Source organism: Barbus barbus (genome assembly GCF_936440315.1).
Source record: "Barbus barbus genome assembly, chromosome: 7".
Taxonomy (NCBI): domain Eukaryota; kingdom Metazoa; phylum Chordata; class Actinopteri; order Cypriniformes; family Cyprinidae; genus Barbus; species Barbus barbus.
This window is the reverse complement of record NC_136735.1, coordinates 4,148,891-4,171,468: the sequence shown is the minus strand read 5'-3', so window position 1 is coordinate 4,171,468 and position 22,578 is coordinate 4,148,891. Positions and strand designations below refer to the sequence as shown.

At 36.4% G+C, this 22,578-nt stretch overlaps 1 protein-coding gene across 1 annotated transcript in view; it reads right to left on the bottom strand.

The window, feature by feature from the left end:
* Nucleotides 1-22,578, bottom strand: part of LOC306872962 (complement C3-like) — a 40,919-nt gene that overhangs the window by 6,402 nt on the left and 11,939 nt on the right. The window contains exons 12-34 of the mRNA XM_079421934.1: nt 20,051-20,254; nt 19,729-19,920; nt 19,491-19,643; nt 19,283-19,412; nt 19,140-19,184; nt 18,511-18,610; nt 18,253-18,338; nt 18,013-18,152; nt 14,447-14,659; nt 14,249-14,309; nt 13,923-14,012; nt 9,685-9,888; nt 9,416-9,491; nt 8,292-8,451; nt 7,828-7,923; nt 4,067-4,223; nt 3,716-3,879; nt 2,023-2,181; nt 1,725-1,784; nt 1,561-1,651; nt 1,440-1,485; nt 878-968; nt 578-646 (exon numbers count right to left, since the gene is read on the bottom strand). Of these exons, the coding sequence (XP_079278060.1) occupies nt 578-646; nt 878-968; nt 1,440-1,485; nt 1,561-1,651; nt 1,725-1,784; nt 2,023-2,181; nt 3,716-3,879; nt 4,067-4,223; nt 7,828-7,923; nt 8,292-8,451; nt 9,416-9,491; nt 9,685-9,888; nt 13,923-14,012; nt 14,249-14,309; nt 14,447-14,659; nt 18,013-18,152; nt 18,253-18,338; nt 18,511-18,610; nt 19,140-19,184; nt 19,283-19,412; nt 19,491-19,643; nt 19,729-19,920; nt 20,051-20,254 (2,787 nt within the window). The remainder of the gene's footprint in view (nt 1-577; nt 647-877; nt 969-1,439; nt 1,486-1,560; nt 1,652-1,724; nt 1,785-2,022; nt 2,182-3,715; nt 3,880-4,066; nt 4,224-7,827; nt 7,924-8,291; nt 8,452-9,415; nt 9,492-9,684; nt 9,889-13,922; nt 14,013-14,248; nt 14,310-14,446; nt 14,660-18,012; nt 18,153-18,252; nt 18,339-18,510; nt 18,611-19,139; nt 19,185-19,282; nt 19,413-19,490; nt 19,644-19,728; nt 19,921-20,050; nt 20,255-22,578) is intronic.

The window sequence follows — 22,578 nt, the reverse complement described above, 5'->3', positions numbered from 1 at the left end:
TTCTGCGTGGCCATCCTGCGAAAACTTGAAACACTGTAGCGCGTTTATGTGGAAAACATGTTGACAAGACGCTGTGCTCTGCACTGTGAAAGTGAATTGGAGTCATGATAAAGGATGGAGCAATACATTGGTTTAAAAACTGCAGCGCTTTATCAGCACTCTATGTCTGTGTTCGGCTAACGCATTTACCATTATTGTTTGGGGCTTTACTACTTTCTGTTTCTGACATGTGCTGTACGCAGTAGACCAATCAACAGACTGAATCATCAAACCAATCAGAGCAGATTAGTTTCAGGCAAAGGAGGGGTCTGGAAAGATGAATTTTGTAGTGTCATTGAGAAATAAGGAATATTTAAATGCACATTATAAGAAAATTACCTTTTTGACCTTTGCATGTATAATAGCATAATAGGGGCACTTTAAAATGGTTTGGAAAATAATGAAGCTTAAAACTGGCACTACAGTCCTTAACTCAATAATTATTTGCTTAACCAAACTACATATTTCTTTAAAATGACGTAACAAAAAAAAGAGAGATAAAGAGAGAGAGTATGACATCATCAATCTGCTAACATACCTTATCTAAGTGTAGGATCACTTTGTCAGTATCAAATTTCTGACTGTATCTCTCCTTCCCTGTGGACAACTGAACACAAGAACATGAAGGAAAAAAAGCTCTAATGACATGACATGATTCATTTGTTTTTTGACATTTCAGCAGATGTGTTAGATTCCTCTTATATATATATATATATATATATATATAAAGCTAGATCTGAGACACATGCACAGGGGCTCATAAAGCTTCTAGAATGGCATAATTTACTCATTGCATACAGATGTGAGGCATCACTGCATTAGTTTATTATATCAATACCGCTTCCAGATCTTTGCTATCCACAGCAAATCCGGTTGGTATGCCAATATCCAGAATAGTCATGGTGGCATCGATTTGATCACTTTTGTATCTGTGAAGATGGAGATCAAGAGTAAATTTTATTAACAGATCTTGTAGGTTTTATAGTTTTGCTCCATGTTCTGTGTTTAAAGCTGTTTTCACACTAGAGCGTTTGGTGTGAATACAAGTCTGTTTGACCTCAGAATTATTCTATTTTAGTAACGAAGAGCAGCTGGTCTCTGAATAAACTGTCTTTGTGAAGTGAGTTGCATCCGAGTCAGAACGCAGTGAAACTGGAGTCTCCACCGGAGTCATTATCTAGTTACAATAGTAACCAGCTGTCACAAGTACTCACTGCATGACACAAACATACCACCGGTGTGGGAAAAGTAAAGTGGGGTCGAACTTGAGCTCAGACCAATAAAAACAAGTGTGAAAACAGCCTATAAGCACATGCCAATAAACTACAAATATAAATAGGTTCTTGACACAAAATATATATATATGTATAAAAATGGTGTTAAGATATTGGTTCACATACAATAAATTCATAGTGAGCTGGTAAGTTTCAATGGCTCCTTGTTTTGCTAAAGGGGGAAAAAAACTGTTAAAATAGAGAAAGAATATTAAGAGCATAAAGTGGTACATTAGGTGTTACTAACTTTCAGGGTCTTTCTCCATTTTAACAGTCAGCTCAAAGAATCTACAGTCAGACTTCTTCTCAACAGGTCTGGCGTAGTACAGCGTCAGAACCTGAAAACAGCAGCACGTCTCAGATTAGATGTTCACACACTTTAATTTTGCTGTTGACCAAATAAACACTCACTGAGAGAGAGGCTGTTCCAGATCCTCTAGCAGTTACATTGAAGTCCTTGTTTATCTCCACCTGTTGAGTGAACACAGACATACTCGAGTCATCAGAATAATCAACTCCATGAAGTAACAGAGATACCAAAGATACAGATACAGAAGATTTTATTGGTCAAACACTACTGTAGACAATAAAAATCATGAATGATGAACAACAAATCTCCCATAATTCTTAATTTACCATGATAACAAACAACATTTAAATTGATATGAGCAGCAAACAATTTGAATCTAGTAGATGAGTTACTCCTCACCTTGTTTGACCGTGTAAAATGTGCATTATCTCTTTTGATAGTCCATCTGACAGGTCTGCGTCTTCCTTGCACGGACAGCTCCACGTCCAGATTGAAGTTTTGTTGATCCCTCACCTGTGTGCGATACTCTGCCACGGCCTGGAACACCATGATGGTCGCCTAGAAAAGACCGGTGTTGAAAGTGAACTTCCAACGGGAGGTTTCCAGCAGCAAAACACAAACATTCTGTCTTCATTTACTGCACCGCTTGAATTCACAATTATAGACCAGATTGTATTTCCTAAATCAGGGGTTCCCAAACTTTTTGGGGCCAGGGATCCCTTACAACAGTAAGTGAACCCTTCATAACTACAACAGTAATTATGCATATATCTACTACAATTTGTTACTCATAGATGCCATTGGAACCATTTTAATTTGTCTGGGCTGTTTTAATGGTTAAATTAAACTGAAGTAATCAAGAAGGAAAGGAAATGAAATTGATGATAAAACATATAGAATTTAAAGATAAATTACCATACCTATGAGATGCTTTCTTTCTTATTATTATTATTTTTTTTTAGAAATTCTACGTTGTCTGGCTTTTTTTGTTGTTGTTGTTTGTTTTTTCTGGATTTAAGTTTTAATGCAAATTTATTATAAAAAAAAAATTAACAATTACCTTAATTTTTTGCCAAACAAAATGCTGTACAACAGAGGTCTACTGTTGAAATTAAAACATGGAAGATATGGTATTGTTATTAGTATTATTAATTTGAGAAGTACATTCTACTGTAGAATAGTAATTATTTTTGTCAAAATTTCAAGTTAAATTAGACTTTTATTTTGACGGGTTTTCATAAGATTTCTGAGTTTCTGTCTGTGTATGCTATTTGACGATGCTGGTGAAGTGACTCTCAGAGCAGCTTTAAAGATATGTTGTGACAGAGGACCCGGAAGAACCGGAGAAAATCGCAACTTCAAAGACATCAAGCAAACAAACCATCAAGACTTTTATCCGAGACTGCATCCGGACACTCGTTCAAAGGCCAAGGCAATGCAAGTAGGGCTGAAACGATTAGTTGACATTATGGACAATGTCAACAATTTAAAAACATAGGCATTTGGCCAGTGTGGCGCTGTGGTGCAAGACTGTAATTCAGCTCACCCGGATACAATTCAAAAGATGACACGCACGGCTATAAACGTAAAAGAGTATTGAATATGAATATGAATTGAATATGAACAAGATTTGAATTTGAGAACTTGTCATATTCATATTTGTAAGTTGACACTTAAAGCTCTGACGTGAAAAGTTGATTTCGATTTCCACACACAGACAATAACTCGAAGTTGTAGATTATTAGTTAAAAATGTGTAAAAGGACACAAGCAAAAAGACAGATGGCCTCAGAGATGCATAGAACAGTGCAGACTTCATATTTAAATAGCGGTCTTTTGTACTTGAATATTCACATTCACTGGTCTATATAGCATTTTCATTAAGTGCACAGTACTAATTTTGATTTATTCAACCAAGATTTGCCAAATTATGTGACATTTTTATGACTGGATTACGTGATTCCCTCTGCATTTTTCACATCACAAAAATTGAAGCTAAATTTATTTTGTGAACGCCACTTTGAGAACCTCTGCTTTAAATAGTCCATCATTCCATTATTTCAGTTCAAATATTAATAGTATTAATAGTGTACCTGTGTGGTGACAGAACCACCATATTGAGACTGTTGTCTTTTCAGCCAGTGCACTGCTTCTCCTGCTGTATCAAAGTCTTTTGCCTTCACAAGCGCCAGCACAGCATACGCCGTCGCCTCTAGTGAGTGATAATGCTGACCAGGGACAGTCCAGGACCGACCGGCTGTTTCAAACACAACACAGGAATAGAAACAGGATTATGTTGCTGTTTCCTCATTGCAATATTGTTATTGGTACAAACAAGCAGCTATTATTTCATAACTTCTAGTTGGGTTTGTTTTATTGTTCTATGTTCACTTTTATGTTCTATAAAGTGAAAAACGTTTTGTTCACGAGTTGTTGTGAGTGACCTTCTCCTTGGGTGGAGTGTTTCATCAAGATGTCTTTATTGAGTTTTTTCTCATTGGCCATGGCATAGGATGTCATCGCAACAGCGTAAGGATTGGTCAGTTGTGGAAGTTGACCTTCCAAGAAGGAAACAGCCTTCCTCATGCTTTGATGCAGACTCTGTAAAAGTGAGTGTGAAATGTAAAAGTTCTTAAATTTACACCATACAGCATAATCGACTGTTGAAGCAATAGTTCATTGAAAATTAAAATGCTGTCATTGATTCGTTCACTGAGTCTGACAATGTTGAGGGTAATGCATTACATGTAATGCAAGTTATGTAATCAGATAACTTTTTTCAAGTAACTAGTAAAGTAACGCATTACTTTTTAATTTACAAGAAAATATCCAAGTTACTTTTTCAAGGAAGTAATGCCAGTTTTCTGACTTTGTTTATTGACTGACAAATCTCCTGTCCCCATGTTGAGAGATATCGGGAGAAAGTGCAGAGGCACTCTGTAAACATGATGTTACTGTAGTTCTAGACTAAATGTAAACATGCATTTACTCATCTCACTCACAAAAAAAAGAAAGCTTTACGTATTCCTCAAAATGAATAAAAACAATGAAATACAAACTCAGAATATGACGCAAACCTGCAATAATTAAAAATGTTAAATAACACAAATCCTTTATGTAGTCCCATTTTATTAACCAATGTTTTTGCTGCTGACCGTCGATGATCCAATTCAACCATACTAATAAGCAACAATTACTTTAGGTAAGTTAACATTTGTGCTTCATTTTATTTTATTTATAATTCACTTTTTGGTGTGAAAGGGCTTTTACATTTGTTAAAAATATAACTTTTTTATATTAAAAACAAACAAAATGTAATGTAATGCATTACTTCCCATAAAACGTAACTAAGTAACATACTTAATCATACTTTTTTAGGGAGTAACACAATATTCTAATGCATTACTCTTAAAAGTAACTTTCCCCAACACTGTTCACTGATTCGTTTGGTGACCATTTCTTCATATTACATAAGCCAGCAGGTGGTGTCTTATGTGTTATTATGTTTTAAGTCAACAAACGTACTGTATTTACTTGTTACAAAAACTAATTTCGTCTTATTAAAATGTGTGTCTAATCTACTCATTAAATAAATAGATCTAAATAAGTGGTTCAGATAACCAAAACACAAGGTTTTCTTGCATAATTAAAATTTTTAATTATTTGTTCAGACATTTACACATTCATAAATCTGGGATTATGTTAAACGTGTCGTGGAGTCATGTCCTGTATACAGGACATGACTCCACGACACGTTCACGAACCAACATGTACGGACCAACATTCCACAGGCCACAATCAAAAACCTGATCAACACTATGTGAAGGAGATGGCAAATGGAGGTCACACCAGATACTGACTGGTTTTCGGACCCCCCCAATACAGTAAAACTGCACATTTTAGAGTGGTCTTTTATTGTGGCCAGCCTAAATGTCTGTGCAATAATCATGCTGTCTAATCAGCATCTTGATATGCCACACCTGTGAGGTGGATGGATTATCTCGGGAAAAAGAAGAAATTCTCACTAACACAGATTTAGACAGATTTGTGAACAATATTTGAGAGAAATAGGGCTTTTGTGTACATAGAAAAAGTCTTAGATCTTTGAGTTCAGCTCATAAAAAATGGGGGCAAAAACAAAAGTGTTGCGTTTATAATTTTGTTTAGTGAATGTACGGATTTAATTAATATTTATATTATATTTAGTCTTTTGCCTCCAAAATGTTTGTATTTAGCGTCAAGAAACCTGATTCGCTGTCAAAGCAACCAGTAGTGAAAACGCCCACTAGCAACCTAATCGCCAGCCCCTGGCAACATGAACACAAGTCGCTGCTAGTGTGAATGCAGCTTTACTCGTTCAGTGCTCTGTAAATTGTAAGTAAATTGTAACTAAAAACAAGTAAATTGTTCAAATTGCAAAATATACCACAAAACTAAGTCTAAAACACAGTAGTGGGCCAGTTTTCATTACAATGGTAAAATTTAAATTTATTTTTTGCTGCAAATGTGCCAAACTACACGCGAGCCAAACTCTACCTATGCGCCATTATCGTTCCACAACATGAACGAGATGTACCAGTTCGGTCATTTCATTCACGAATGACATGTACCAATTCATTCAACTCGTTCACGAATGAGATCTCTGTCTCTCGTTCAGACTCGAAAGCAACTCGGTCAGTGAAGGACATATTCATTCACTACATTCAACTAATCACATGCTCAGTCACATCTCATACTCCAATGCTATTGGCTTGAGGTTTAGTCATTCTTTGACAGGATGAAACAGTCCGCAGAGCTAACAGCGCCGTGCTGCTCTGGAAGGAGGAATTTCAGTGAACAAGATATATGAGTCAATGGATTACATGAACAAGAACGATTCGTTCACCTAAAACATTCGTTCAAAAAGAACGATTCGTTCACGAACGTAACATCACTATTATTTACTCACCCTCATGATGTTCCAAAGCTGTATGCGTTTCTTTCTTCTGTTGCACATAAAATCAGATATTTTGAAGAATACTGGTAACCAAACTGTTGATGGACCACATTAACATCCATATTATGGAAAAAAATATATAAATAATAAATACTGTGGAAGTCACTGGAGAGCAGAAAGTGTTTGGTTACCCACATTCTTCAAAATATCTTATTTTATGTTCAGCAGAAGTAATAAATTGATGCAGGTTTGGAACAACATGAGAGTGAGTAAGTGGTGACATAATTTTCAGTTTGGAATGAACTATGCCTTTAAAGCAGCACTATGTAACTTTTTCTGTCTTCAAAATTTGTAAAATGTATATTAAAATGAACAAGAACATGAATGAATGAATGAATGAATGAATGAATGATGCATTTATATATCGCATTTATTGTGTATTGCCGTACACCCAAAGCGCTTTACAATCATGTGGGGGGGGGGGGTCTCTCCTCAACCACCACCAGTGTGCAGCATCCACTTGGATGATGCGACGGCAGCCACAGGACAACGGCGCCAGTGCACTCACCACACACCAGCTACAGGTGGAGAGGAGAGAGTGATAGAGCCAATCAAGTGGATGGGGATTACTAGGAGGCCATGATTGATAAGGGCCAGTGGAGGGAATTTGGCCAGGACACCGGGGTTACACCGCTACTCTTTACGAGAAGTGCCATGGGATTTTTAGTGACCACAGAGAGTCAGGACCTCGGTTTAACGTCTCATCCGAAAGACGGTGCTTTTTACAGTATAGTGTCCCCATCACTATACCGGGGTGTTAGGACCCACACAGACCACAGGGTGAGCACCCCCTGCTGGCCTCACTAACACCTCTTCCAACAGCAACCTAGTTTTCCCAAGAGGTCTCCCATCCAGGTACTGACCAGGCTCAACCCTGCTTAACATCATTAATTCTTCTTTTAATTTTGTAGATAGTTATGAGTTTAGAGATCAGTTGTTTGCCTCATCTCTATGGCCACATACTGACTGCAAAGGTATGAGTGATTTATAGACGTGGCAACCACATGTAAATGTGAGAGTGAATCCCTTAAATGGTTATTTGGATTCAACTCATATATGGAGTGACTTTATGGACACTTTAATACATTTATGAGTCATGAATGTTCAAATAAGCCATTGAAGGTCACAATATTTTGGTAAAAAAAAAAAAAAAAAAGAAGAGTGTGGAGCACCAAACTTACATGTTGTGAAAAAAAATAATTCACTTACACCAACTGATCCAGCACAGATCTCTCTGCACTCTTGCATGGCGATCACGACAAAAGCTGTCAGAGAGGCATCGGCATCTTTGCCCTGAACGTCACCCTTGAATAAAGCACAAATAAACTAGACTAACAAAAACTGTCAGATTATGTGTGTGTTTTACACATTCAATAACAGCTTGTGAATTAATTATTTTTGCATGTCTAATATTTCTAATATTTCAATTCTGCTGTCTAAAGTTGTTCAATACCTTTGCATTTAAAACTAAATAGCTAAATTTATATGTAGCCCCAGAAACTACAATTGCCGCCACAGTCACTGCACCACATTGTTGTATTTTGTTTATACTGTAGTTTGTACTGTAGATTATTTAATGCATTAGTACTGGGAACCACAGTAAAAATAAATCTCTGGTTCTGGTTTGGTGCATCTTTCTTTTGTGAGCACAGATTCAACAACATTCAACTTACCACCATCTGTCTTGTAATTACAGCATTATTTTCTTTAAATGAGCCATGTGGCAGTTGTGTGTGGATAACCAGCCAATTGAGAGCGCTGCAGATCACATTATCTTCTATATAAACAATGTTACTGGCCATGGTGAAGACTTTGGCCACATATGCTGTAAGCCTTTAACAGACAAACAGAAGAGCAGAAATAAATCAAATTTAAAACACATTATAATTATTATTACTACACTAGTTTTATTTAACTCATATGGCTGCCTTAGAAAAATAAATAAATAAATAAATAAATAAAATATATATATATATATATATACACACACACACACACACTAAAAAATGCTGGGTTAAATATAACCCAGCGCTGGGTTAAAAAGGGACAAACCCAGCGGTTGGGTTGTTGCAAAAAACAAACATTCAAAACACTTCCCATATGACTAAAAAGAACATGTGTATTTGACTATAATAACATCACGAGGCTAATAGCTAACATCCTCAGACATGATCTGTGAATCTGATTTCTACATGATTACTTCGCCATCATCAATAAACAATCAAGGTCAATGCTTAACTCCATAATGGTGCCTTCAAACTTGATTATTTTCAATAAAAAATTAACATCTAAACCTGAGTTAATTCTCAAGAAGAAGTTTAGTATGGCTTAAAGTCAGACTGGATTGTAATAAGTGAGAGAGATAGATCTTTTAGTGTCATTTGTTTATATTACAGTGGTTACCATTGTGCTGAAGAGTAGTGCTGTCAATTCTGATTTTCACTTTGCTGCAACTTAAAAAACTTAAAATCGTAATTTCTCATTGAACAATTAATTCATTAATCAGTGTGGAGCAGGTACATATATTTTGAATGTGTTGTTTCTGAGTTTTATTGGAAGTTGTATGTTGAGTCAACAATGGATTTAAGTTGCAATAACATCCTCTTGTTTTATGTTACATGATCTTGATTGTAATACGTTACAACAACAAAATTAGAATTGTATGTAGTATCAGATATAAATACCTCTTTAAAGCAACAACTTTTTACAGTGTACTACTTATTAATAAAATGTAATTTAGGAAAAACAAGGCATGAAAGAGAAAAAAAAACAAGTTTATTACATAAAATGACTTTACCATGTGCTGCTCTGTATGCTCGGCCATGCAGCGTAGGATCCATCTGATTTACGGTAACCCAGCTGCTGCTGATATCCTTAATACAAAAAAGGATAAAGAAAGAATATTTATTTGATTTTATATATATATATATATATATATATATATTGTTTAATCTATTTATTTTTCTGCTTTTGATCTAAACTTTCACAAGAGCATATTTGAAAGTACCTTATTTATTTTATTTCAAATCATAGTCAGATTCTTTATATTTGTTGTGTCCTGCTGACCTGTGCTAATATGGTTAATGGCTTCATTACGGCGCTCCATGCCGACAGCGTCCCATTGATTGGTGCTGTCCAGATAATGAGTGGCAATGAGAGGTAGAGTCATATAGATCATGTTCTGCTCTCCATTACCACGGGGTTGGACAATAAGGCGACCCATGAAGGCTCCACTGATGGCCTGCTCGACTGTCTGACTGATCTCCTCACCTGGAGGAATGAAAGAGGGAATGCAGGCGGAGAATTCAGATATTTACACACTGTAAAAAACTGTTTTGTTTCATTAAAGTGGTCATATGATGCGATCTCTTGTTTTCCTTTTTCATTAGTGCACGGGTACCCAATCCTGCTCTTGGCGATCGACTTTCCTCGTTCAGCTCCAGCTCTAATCAAACATACCTGAAGCAACTAATTAAGGTCTTCAGGATCGCTTGAAAATTAATGCAGGAGTGTTTGATTAGTTGGAGCTGAACTTCGAGCTCATTGTGATTCAAAATGTTGAGCAGGTTGAGAGGAGGCACTTCAAATATTGGTCACTGGGGGCATTCTACTTTTTTTTATTATTATTATGCAATAACAGAACAACAAATACAAAGACAAAGAAAGAACAAAAAACAATGAGGGTTACAAACAATAATCCAAAGCATACTAAGTTAGTTTATAAGACTTACACCATGCAAGAGTCTCACATGCAACACATTTACATTTATTCATTTAGCTGACGCTTTTATCCAAAGCGACTTACAATTGCTATATATGTCAGAGGTCGCACGCCTCTGGAGCAACTAGGGGTTAAGTGTCTTGTTCAGGGACACATTGGTGTCTCACAGTGGATTCGAACCCGGGTCTCTCACACCAAAGGCATGTGTCTTATCCACTGCGCCATCACCCCACCCCCAATAGAATTATTAAAGTTTCTCAACGAGTTTACGTACACATTGAAATCTTTCCTGAAAAAAAAAAGTTTTCTTTGAAAATTTACATTTACGAATGTAAAATTTAGCAAGAAATAGCAATAGATTAATAATGAATTTGCAGTGAGAAGGGTTGAAATTCAAACAGTAACCAAAAAACACTATTTTGGGGGTTATACAGAAATTTGGATATAAATATTTTTTTACAAAAGTGGAAAAGTCAACCCAAAATACTTTACAATAAACACAGTCCCAAAACAAATGATTGATTGTTTCTTCAGACTGAAGGCAAAAGGAACAGTTGTGGGAAATATTACTGTTAAATTTAGCAAGTTTGTTGTTTACCGGATAGCAATTATGGATAATTTTGATAGAGACTTCAACAACTTTATTAGATAAGAAGATTTTTTTTGTCGAAGAAGCCAAAACTCTTCCCATTCTATATCACTAAATATGTTATTCCAAAAACTCACACAAGCAGGTAAAGAAATCTGAGATCTATTAATAATTGAACGAATGTCTTTGTTTGACATGGTATTGAGAAGACTTCAAAAAATAAGTTAGTGTTGTCAAAAAGAAGAGAGTCTAAACAACCTTTAGGGCCAGATTTGACTAAAGGTATAATACAATCAGGAATTGCACCAAAAACAATGGCATATTCTCTCGGGGGACTGGAAAAGAGAATGCTTGCATAAATTGTTCATAAGTAAAAAGGACACCCCGATCATCTAAAAGTTGACTGACTAAAAGTATATGTTTATCAAACCAATTGCGGAAAAAAGATTTATTTTTATATCTAATATTTTTATTGTTCCAAATAAAATAGCTATGTGGAGAAAAATTATAATCATGTATAAGTGACCAACTTATTAAAGCCTGTTTATGAAAACTAGATAAAGATAAAGGTATTTTAGAAATGTCAAAGTTGCAGCGCAACAAAAAAATGTAAACCTCCAGCTGAATTAAATATATGATTTGGAATAAAATTCCAACAGGATGTGGGGTTGTTTCGAAACGACTTTATTCATTTAACTTTAAACTAATTATTAAGAGTGGAAAAATCTCAAAACTCAAAACTCCTTTAGTTGGGCTCTTGACCCTTGACTTTATAATGTTATATTTTGGGGATTTGCTGTAACTGTGTTTGTAAAACACATTTGTTAAAGCAAGGGAAATCAAAAAGAGATTGCAACCAGGTGATGATAACAACAAAATCAAAACCTAGATGCAGTATTCAGTCTCTGTGAAATCTTATTAATCTAAACTTTATAATTATTACAGCATTTTTATAATACAAATCAAGCAGTGTAATAGTTTACAAGGATTTTAAAAGCATGATTAAGGTAGTGATGGCCAGATGAAGCTTTTTAGCTTTTCAGCCAAGTGGTTCACAAAAGGGTTAATTTCTGACGGCTTCACAACACCACTTGGTGGCCAAAGAGTATAAACTGATGGAATTGGGGGTGGGCGGAGCAATATGTGTCGCCCCGCCCCAATCGTCCAGATTACACTCTGGAGTAATTGGCCACCGGAGACATGTCCTGGAGACGCTGTGTTTCTCGTTGCAACGCGACGTGTAAAAGATATTATAATCAGTAATTATGTCCCCACCGGATGCAACAAATGCCTTGTTTATATTGGGTTTTATTGTTTTTGTATAATGTATGTGAAAATAAGTTTTTTTTTTTTTTTACCTTAAACCGCATAAACACATTGCATTACACCAAATACACAAAATAATGTTCTCTTTAGCAACATCATATGCCATACATGATATCAACTAAAATAAAAGACATTAAATCTCTCAAGATCTGATTAAACAACTTAACCAGCTCCACTTGTTAATAACCAGGCTGACTTTATTTCTGTCAGACGTCTACAGAAGATCTTACTGTGAATTAACTGAGGTTTAGATGTTGCTGATTTAGTTTGATTTGAAGTAGCCATGTTAGAGATCAGTGTTTGTTTAAGGGCTCTTGACCCTTGACATTTGTGTGTTAGTTTTTTTCATCTTTTTTCTCTGGCTGTTTGTAACATATTTGTTATAACACAAAAGCTCAGAGAAAACGGGATCAGTTGGCGATGGTTAAAGGGGTCATTGGATGCAAAACTCACTTTTATATGTTGTTTGAACGTAAATGTGTGTTGGCAGTGTGTGTACACAACCACCCTATAATGATAAAAACCCACCCAGTGGTATTTTTTTTTTAAATCTTTACAAGTAATTTCCCCTTTTTCAAATCAAGCCGTTCTCAGCTTCTTGGCTGTGACATCACACAGACCAAGGCCGCTCCCACTATATAGTTGATTGACACGGACGTCTTACCTTAGACCCACCCTGAATGAGCTATGAACTGTCTGCCATTGTCAGGGGAAAACAACAATGTCTCCGATTGAGCTAATGAGGTGTTTTTTTTGTTGGATGTAATAATGAACATAGCAGTCGTCATTTACTCCCAACATCTGAGCCACTAAAGATGCAGAAGATTAACGTTACTTTCATCTTTGAAGGGAATGCTCCCTCTGCATTAACTACAGCTAAACATCTCAGTTCTCAGAAATAACTTAGGACAGAAATAAAGTCAGTCTGGTTAGTAATGAGTGGAGCTGGTGATGCTGTTTGTGGAGTTGTTTAATCATCCTCTGCTGATATTTTGAGAGGTTTAAATGATTTGATTTACAGTTGATATTTTTCACTGGCTGAAATTAGATTGTTATTTAAGAAAGGAAAGGAACTGACGTGTGGGACTCAAACCTGCAACATTTGGATTACAAGTCAGACTCTCAAACCATTAGGCCACGACTGTCCGCTGAACTTTATAAGTTAAAATAACATTAAATTTGTCAAGTTGAACATATGTAATATAAATTAAATATATAAAGTAAATACAACTCAGTGCAAAATATAAGTCAAAGTTAAGTTGAGTGAATTAATTGATTTGTTGTTGTTGCTTTTTTTTTTTACAATGCAATACTATATTACTCACAGGTTTCATATCTGGAAATTCTTTGAAACACAGAAGGAAATGCAAAATATCAGCCCGGAAACTGGTTTCATTAATCGCAATTTGGGTCTATTTGCATCTGGTTTGTAAAAAAAAAAGCTTTTTTTTTCTTCATTTTTTTTTTCTTCGGTGCATTTTGAACGGCAATTTTACAAACCAGCCCCAACATCAACTACTGCGATAGAGTCTTCAGACATACAAATGTAATCAAATTATTGTAGAATGTAGATATAGACTTCATCTCTTTTGAAACAAAACGTGCATACCCTGTATGACCTTTAAAAGAATAATCATGACACATTGATAAAAAGATTGTTTTTCTTACCAGTAACTGAGATGTACATGTTAGCAGGTGTGTCTGGAACCCAATCAGCTGGTATGTCAGCTTTAAAAACTAAAAGATTTTCTCCTGATTCTTGTGAGATGAGAAACAGAGAAGAACAGCAAGATGGAGGAAGAGTCATGAGTCACATGCTAATTACATTGTGTACGGTTTTGTTCAAAAAACACCTGGTTGACTGATTTCTGGATTAGTTGGAACTATAATGATATTTATAGAAGTGTTTTTTTTTGTTTGTTTTTTTTCATAATTTGCTAGAAGTATATGCGTAATCTTACAGTATATACTTGAAATAACACAGTAAATCTCACCATTTTTAGCAGGATTGAGCGTCACATTTAGTCTATGTAATGCAGTCAGCACACCCTCAGACTGAAAGAGAAAGACATTGTTAACTACCTGTGGGGCTTTGGTTTATCTGTTGAAAATATAACACACATCTATTGATCATTATGTGATATGAATGAGCAAATAAAATGAAAAGTGACAGAATTTCCCATCAGACGTACCACCACCTTCAGCTGCTTTCTCACTCCATCAGTGTGGACAGAATCATATGCTGAAACTTTCACCTCAATCATGTGATTTCCCAGTGTCAATGGAATAATAACATATGGAACACTTATGCTGGAGTCTTTGTCAACGGTTACTATCGTTCTGTATTTGCCTTTCTTACTGGCAGAGCTGCAAACATCTTCTGTCTCCATGAACTCCACACGCACCTGGTGAAAACAGGAGAATGAGACTCAAATCACTTAAATATCTAGAGCAGAGGTGTCAAACTCAGTTCCTGGAGGGCCGGAGCCCTGCATAGTTTAGATGAAACCCTAATTAAACATCTGATCCAGCTAATCAAGTCCTTCAGGTAGTGATGGTGAAATTAAGCTTTATGAAGATTTAAGCTTTTCAGCCAAGTGCTTCACAAAAGGGTTAATTTCTGGAGGCTTCATTTGCTCACAACACTGCCTGGTGACCAAAGAGTGTAAAACAAGCAGATATATTACAGACAGAGGTGGATAGTCCAGGGGTCAGAAAGTAAAAGTCCTGCCATATGTTTATTCCACCCATGAACTCAGCAGCTGATTTCACCAGAGGAGGAACCAAGTCATTCCTTCAGATCAGTGTTTGCTTGAGATGGGTATAAACGGAGGTCGGAGCCAGCGGGGCCAGCCGCAGGTGGGTGGGACTTAAGCTGCAAGTGGGCTGTACAAACCAACAGAAGATTTTGATTGGTTTGCTTAATGTGTAGGTTGTAGTATCGGTTCACACTCCTGGTGGCGGTAGTGTGCAAATCTTTTTGCGATCCGTCAAATAAACGAAGAAGATGACTTTCAGTGGTGGCACGGTGGATGAGTGGAAGAGGTAAGCTTGATGTACAAGTTTTTTTGTTTTGTTTTGTAAAAAGTATTACAAGCTGTGAAAAGTGCATTTTCTTGGTGGCTTTTGCACAACGTTTTCTTAATACCACACACAGCTTACACTCTGTAATGTGCCTGACTGACAATATCTTTGTTTATTTTTACATACAACAAAATGGCTCTCCCAAGTTATGGATACCGAAGACCATAAGCAGGTAATGTAATTACATGGCATTGTCATTTTGGTAACACTTTCTATAAAGCCCATATTTATAATACATTATAAGGGTATTTTTAAGAAGTCGTCGTCGTGACGTATTGTCAAGTATGGTGACCCATACTCGAAATTGGTGCTCTGCGTTTAACCCATCCAAGTGCACACACACAGCAGTGAGTAGTGAACAAATGCACACGCACACACACACACACACACACACACACACACACACACACACACACACACACACACACACACACACACACACACACACCCGGAGCAGCCATGCTGCGGCGCCCGGGGAGCAATTGGGGGTTCGGTGCCTTGCTCAAGGGCACCTCAGTCGTGGTATTGAGGGTGGAGAGAGCGCTGGACATTCCCCCATTATAGGCATATAATGAATGCATAATACATTATTTAAAAAAACAACAACCTTATAATATGTTATATCATCTTGTGAATATAAGAACAGTTTTAAATGATTAGTTTAGTATTATATTAGTATTAGTATTATAATATTTACTTATTAGTGGTTATAGCTTTTAAGAGTATGATGATTTATAACACACAGTGAACACGTTGCATCATCTTAAGTTACAATGGATCATATTTCTCATAGTTATAATGTATTATAAGTCTCATATCTTGCCATCTTTCTTATGCTATTTTACCTAAAGCTATCAATGACCACTTATAGGTATAGTAATAATAATACTATTTTTTTCTCTCAAAAAGCCATAAGATCAGATATCAGATCAGATTGCTTTTAACTATTTCTATTTTAATATCAGTTTGATTATTTTGATGGTACCTTTTAGAAAGCTGTTGATAAGTAACTCTGCAACTACATGTCAACTAGCAGTCATTGGAGTATAGTAGTATGTTGTCTGCTAAATATATGCTAACACTTTATTTTGATGGTTCCCCAACAGACAAACTGACTATATAAGTAACTTTATGAGTACGTCAGCATTCTACCAACCCTAACTTTAACCGAAACCTACTAATACTACTTGACATGAGAGTTGCAAAGTTGCATAGAGTCAATAGACAAAGGGGACATCAAAATAAAATGTAACCTAACATATAAACATTACTTTTTTTTTTCTGTTGAAATTATTAACTAGCTCACATAAAAATGTATATTAGCCTCACAGGGAACAAATAACACTTCACACCTGACCACTTACAAGATGTACTGTAGTAAGATACTGTGCAGATCTTAAATAATGTCAAGATATATAGTCCATTATCAGTCTAAAAGTTTTGGTAGACAGCTGAATTCATGGTTCTATTTATCACAGCAAGTCTTCCAGGTCATGAAGCAACAAAACAGCCCCAGGCCATCACACTACCACCACCATATTTTACTGTTGGTATGATGTTCTTTTTCTGAAATGCTGTGTTACTTTTACACCAGATATAATGGGACACACACCTTCCAAAATGTGTAACTTTTGTCTCGTCAGTCCACAGAGTATTTTCCCAGAAGTCTTGGGGATCATCAAGATGTTTTCTGGCAAAACTGAGACGAGCCTTTGTTCTTTTTGCTCAGCAGTGGTTTTCGTCTTGGAACTCTGCCATGCAGGCCATTTTTGCCCAGTCTCTTTTTTTATGGTCTTTTTCTTAACTGAGGCAAGTGAGGCCTGCAGTTCTTTAGATGTTGTTGTGGGGTCTTTTGTGACCTCTTGGATGAGTCGTCACTCCACTCTTGGGGTAAGTTTGGTCGGCCGGCCACTCATGGGAAGGTTCACCACTGTTCCATGTTTTCGCCATTTGTGGATAATGGCTCTCACTGTGGTTCTCTGGAGTCCCAAAGCTTTAGCAATGGCTTTATAACCTTTTCCAGACTGATAGATCTCAATTACTTTCTTTCTCATTTGTTCCTGAATTTCTTTGGATCTCAACATGATGCGTAGCTTTTGAGGATCTTTTGGTCTACTTCACTTTGTCAGGCAGGTCCTATTTAAGTGATTTCTTGATTGTGAACAGGTGTGGCAGTAATCAGGCCTGGGTGTGGCTAGAGAAACTGAACTCAGGTGTGATAAACCACAGTTATGTGGTTTATCACACCTAATCCTACACTTTTCTTTAATCATGTGCAGCTCAAAAACCTCAAACGATTTTCCGCAGGATCCATGTATGTTGTCATTAATAAATGGTTATTATGACGCACATGACTTTAAGGGGGGAAAGGGGAAGTGGTATGTGGCCAAGTATGGTGACCCATACTTGGAATTTGTCCAAGTGCACACACAGTAGTGAACATACACCCGGAGCAGTGGGGGGTTCGGTGCCTCGCTCAAGGGTCTCACCTCAGTCGTGGGATTGAAGTTGGAGAGAGTGTTGGTTATTCACTCCCCCACCTACAATCCCTGCTGGATCTGAGACTCGAACCCACAACCTTTGGGTTACAAGTCAGACTCTCTATCCATTAGGCCACGACTGCCCTTCAATGTAAATAAAAATGAACTAATTTTTAATATCAAACCAGATCTACCTTCTGCTTCCTTTTGATGTTGTTGTGAATAATGGCTTTGATTTCCAGTTGCTCACCACGCACAGCTGAGTAAGGCATCTTGAGGTCAATGAAAAGGTGTTTAAAAACAACCATCTCCTCAGTTTCTGCAACACAGATGCCTTGGAGGAGGAACACAGACACACAGAAGGATTTAAAGCAGTAGACCCTGGATGATGGTATTTTTCAGACCATTATTCTGCATTTGCCGCTACACTTTACCAAGTGTTGACAGACTGACAGCCAAGATCTGCCAGGTAGTGATAGACTGTCTCAGGATGATTGTTTTATCTCTGATTAGTGTTGGACTGGAATATGAGGAAAATACAAGAAAAAATTAGAACTGTCGAAGTATTCAATGGTTGTTTACCGTCAGACTGCTCATGTCAAAGGAGATCACATCGATAATTTACTGCAAGTGGTTAGGAGTTAAATGGAGCTCAACTCACAGCTTTGTATTTTTGAAAGTTTCCTACTCACCATTTGTCACATAGATCAATCTCCTCCCAAATCCAGCTCTCAGGAAAGTATGTACGTGACACAATCTCTTCAGAGTCTGTATAATAATCGTCTTCATCATCTGTTTTTAATTTTAACAAAAACAAATCATTAATCTCTCTGGGATCTGAATGTATTACCATTATTGAATTCCCCATTTATTTTTAGTCTCAACATTATCATTTTTTTTTTATTTGTTTTGTGTCTTCTCTTCATATGTCTTTTTCTAGCATTGCTTCTTAACTTATATATGTATGTAATGCCAGGGTGAAGCCACATAAAGGCTGGTCTACCCAAATTTAATCGAACCTGACAGAATATAGTTATGGTTTGGATACAACAAGAAAAAGTGCATTATTTCAGTATTCACTGCACAACATAATCATTCCAGTTTTGTATTTTTTTTCCAGAGTGAATATGTCATGTCAGACACAAATAGCAGAGACACCATAGCTGGATCATTTCTAGCAAATTCTGATAATCATCAATATGATGTTAACTTTATGCCAATAAAACACAATGATAGAAGAACAGCATATCTAACAGCAGAGGTGAACTCTAAAAACATGTTTAATATTTCAAAGGGTTGAATCAAAAGAACTGTTTCTCACCCAGTGATCGCCGTCTTCTCTTTGAAAGGAAGGGACACTCCAGTGCTATAGAAAAATCTGTATCTTTAAAATCTTATCTTTAGTGAATAAAATACACTGGAGTGTTTATTCAAAATTAAGATATTATAAATACACATATATACTTGTTCTGGTGTTGGTTCCTCCTGCAGTGTTGGACTCAAACATCAGACCTGCATCAGTGAAAACCCCCATACTGTCTCTTCCTCCTCCTGCTGTGCAGCCAATGTCCTGCTGCTCTATTAAGTCCCAGATCTAAAGCAACAAAGAGACCATTAACAAACCAATCTCAAGCGTTCAGTGACTGTTGAGGAGCTGATGAACATCCTTCACCTTTGTCTGAGTGAGTCTGTTCTTGTTAAGGGCGTTCACAGCCTTGTCAACCACCACCAGACCAACTCTAGCTCCAGGATCTCCAGTTATCTGCAGCTTGACCTCATCTTCTGTGCCATAAGTATTCATCTTGCCCTTCACCTTAACCTGGAGCTGTTATTAAAACAAGACATGCTGTGTCAGAAAAACAGACCTATTTTCTTGGCACTTCAACTTTTTTTTGTGATGGTTGACCCACCGTTCCCAAGCATGTGTCCTTCACATCAACCCAGACTGAATCAGACACCACCTCAGACGAGCCCACATGATAATAAGCCACAAAGCGGAAGGATGGCACCATGTCTTTGGTTACAGGCAGAGATAGAGACACTAGAGATTGTCCTCTTCGCTTAAACCTGTCTACTTTTACAATCTGACCTTTACTCAAGATCTGAAAATGACGCAGATGAGAAAATAGAGTTATTCCTTTATTCATAAAATAAAATAATACAAAAGCTGTTCACAAGTTTTACTCAAATCGATAACATATCTGTATGAATGACTGTATGATTGCTTCTCACCATGTATGTGTAGTCTTGATCTCTGACTCCTGGACTCTGTCCAGTGTTTAAATAGACTATCATTTGATCACCAATTTGAAGCTCTAAAGATTTAATGAAGACTTGCAAATAGTTGTTGGAGCCGCCTTTGGTCACGTAGGCCTGAGCCATCATTTTCTTTACTGCCTGCTGTTCATCTGTTAATTGTGGAACTTTGGTCTTTGCCTGTAAAATAAATACAGTGTTTTCTAATGTATTGTGTACAATATCCACCGCTTGTTCAACAAATGTTAACTGATCTATTTTGTACATACCTATCAACGTTTGGGTACCAAAATGGTGGTGGGAGGTTGGGGATATAAGTAGGGTGATTGCAGGTAAAGTGGGCAGTTTAAGTTTGATTGTACTGTGGATTTGCAATTTTAGAGCATTACAATGGTTCTTAATTAAAGGGATACTGTTTCTCTAAATGATAAAATAGTTTTGGTTGATGCAATGTGACACTGGGGGGTGTGGCCACACCTCAGAGGAGGACTGTGTCATGGTGAAAGGTAGAAAACCCTTTGAGACAAGATTTTATTTTCTAAATTATAAGGTTGCTCACTAAATGGAAACAAATCTTATTGGTATAGTTCCTGCTGTTTGTGTTTCCACAGTTAACGGAATAAAATGCAAAGAAAAAATTGTTTAAAATTTTGTTTCTTGTGCACAGCAAAAAATCCAGGGTGAAATTAACTCTCCTGGGAGTACATGTGAGACCACACTCAAGAGTGTGAAAGTGTTAAAATAAGAGTGTTAAATTAACACTGAAGCAGAGTTAAAGTTAATTAAGAGATTCATTGAGTGGTGATTGAACATTATTGAAGACACCTGATGTTAACGAGCAGAATCACCAAAGAAGAAAATCACAATTTCTGTGTCACCATTATAGTGATCAGTGTTTGCTTTAGTTGTGCTCTTGACCCTTATATTTTCAAAGTTAGATTTTGCTTTGCTGTTATAACAGAATTATAGCAGACAGACAGATAAGCAAAGAGAAAAAGGAAAAAAAAAATATGTGTATGTATATATATGTGTGTGTGTGTATGGTTTTTCCTTAATCTCTGAACTCCTTCAGAGCCAAATCTCTGATTTAGATAATTGTTATAGCAGTCTTGTGATTCATTAGCATAGGATTACCAGCATTTTCAATACAATCTGAGGGATTTCTTAAAGTTGTTTGTTCAAAAATCTTTGGAAAGTGTCTAATATTTAGACACCCAAACATCAAGAATCAACCTGTGAATCTCAACAACGGTGACAATCAAAAAAGCATGTTGCAGTGCATTCTGGGTGTTTTCTAATGTTTAGAGTTGATCTGTTTATGCTGTTTGTCACCGTTGTTGAGATTCATACACTGAATCTTGATATCTGTGTGTGTCTAAAATAAGATTTTTTTTTTTTAATTACCAGAACAACTTTCAAGGAGCTCTTTTAATTATTGAATACTGCAGAATCACAGGATTTGTATAATCAACAAGGTAAATCTGACTGTTATAGATTCTGAATGAGTTTAGCAATAGAGATCAAATGATCGTTATGTAATAACATTACCAACATCACATGACCTCTTTTTTCCTTTTGTTTGTCTCTCTGCTGTAACTCAGTTACAGTATCCAAACAAAATCTAACTTTAAAAATATAAGGGTCAAGAGCACAACTTAAGCAAACACTGATCACTATAATGGTGACACAGAAATTGTGATTTTCTTCTTTGGTGATTCTGCTCGTTAACATCAGGTGTCTTAAATTATGGTCAATCATCGCTCAATGAATCTCTTAATTACCTCATTAACTTTAACTCTGCTTCAGTGTTAATTTAACAATCTTATTTTAACACTTTCACACTCTTGAGTGTGGTCTCACATGTACTCCCAGGAGAGTTAATTTCACTCTGGATTTTTTGCTGTGTGGTCTTTAAATATTGCTGGCACACTTTGGCAGAATGTGTTAGATAAAATGGGCCGGTGGGATTCAGGTAAAGTGGGCTGACCTTTAAACTTCAGTTATTATATACAAATTAATTAAATAAATTGGCATTAACTGGTTATTTTATAGTTGTATTGTATGTGTATACTTTACTATTTTAGAAAACAGAAATGAGTCTGCAGTCAGGAAATTCAAGTCAGAGATGGAAGAAAGGAAAGGATGTCGAGGCATGAAAGTGAAGAAAGGATGAGAGGAGCAAAATGTAAATGCAGAATATAAAGCTTTAAAATATGGACACAATTAAAGTTCATTTACAGTGTTTACAGAACATAGACATATACATAGACATTTTTTTTACATATGGTTACCATTTTAAATGTTCTTATTTTTTTAGACTATTTGTTATTGCCTGTGCTATAGTCACATTTTTAACATATTGTAGAGTTCAAACTCCCATACAAATTATGGGAGTTTCCCGGGAGAAATAACAAAACAGGAGTGGGGCGGGAGATGGGTGTGAAATATGGGATACTCGCGGGCAGTGTTGGGGAAAGTTACTTTTAAAAGTAATGCATTACAAT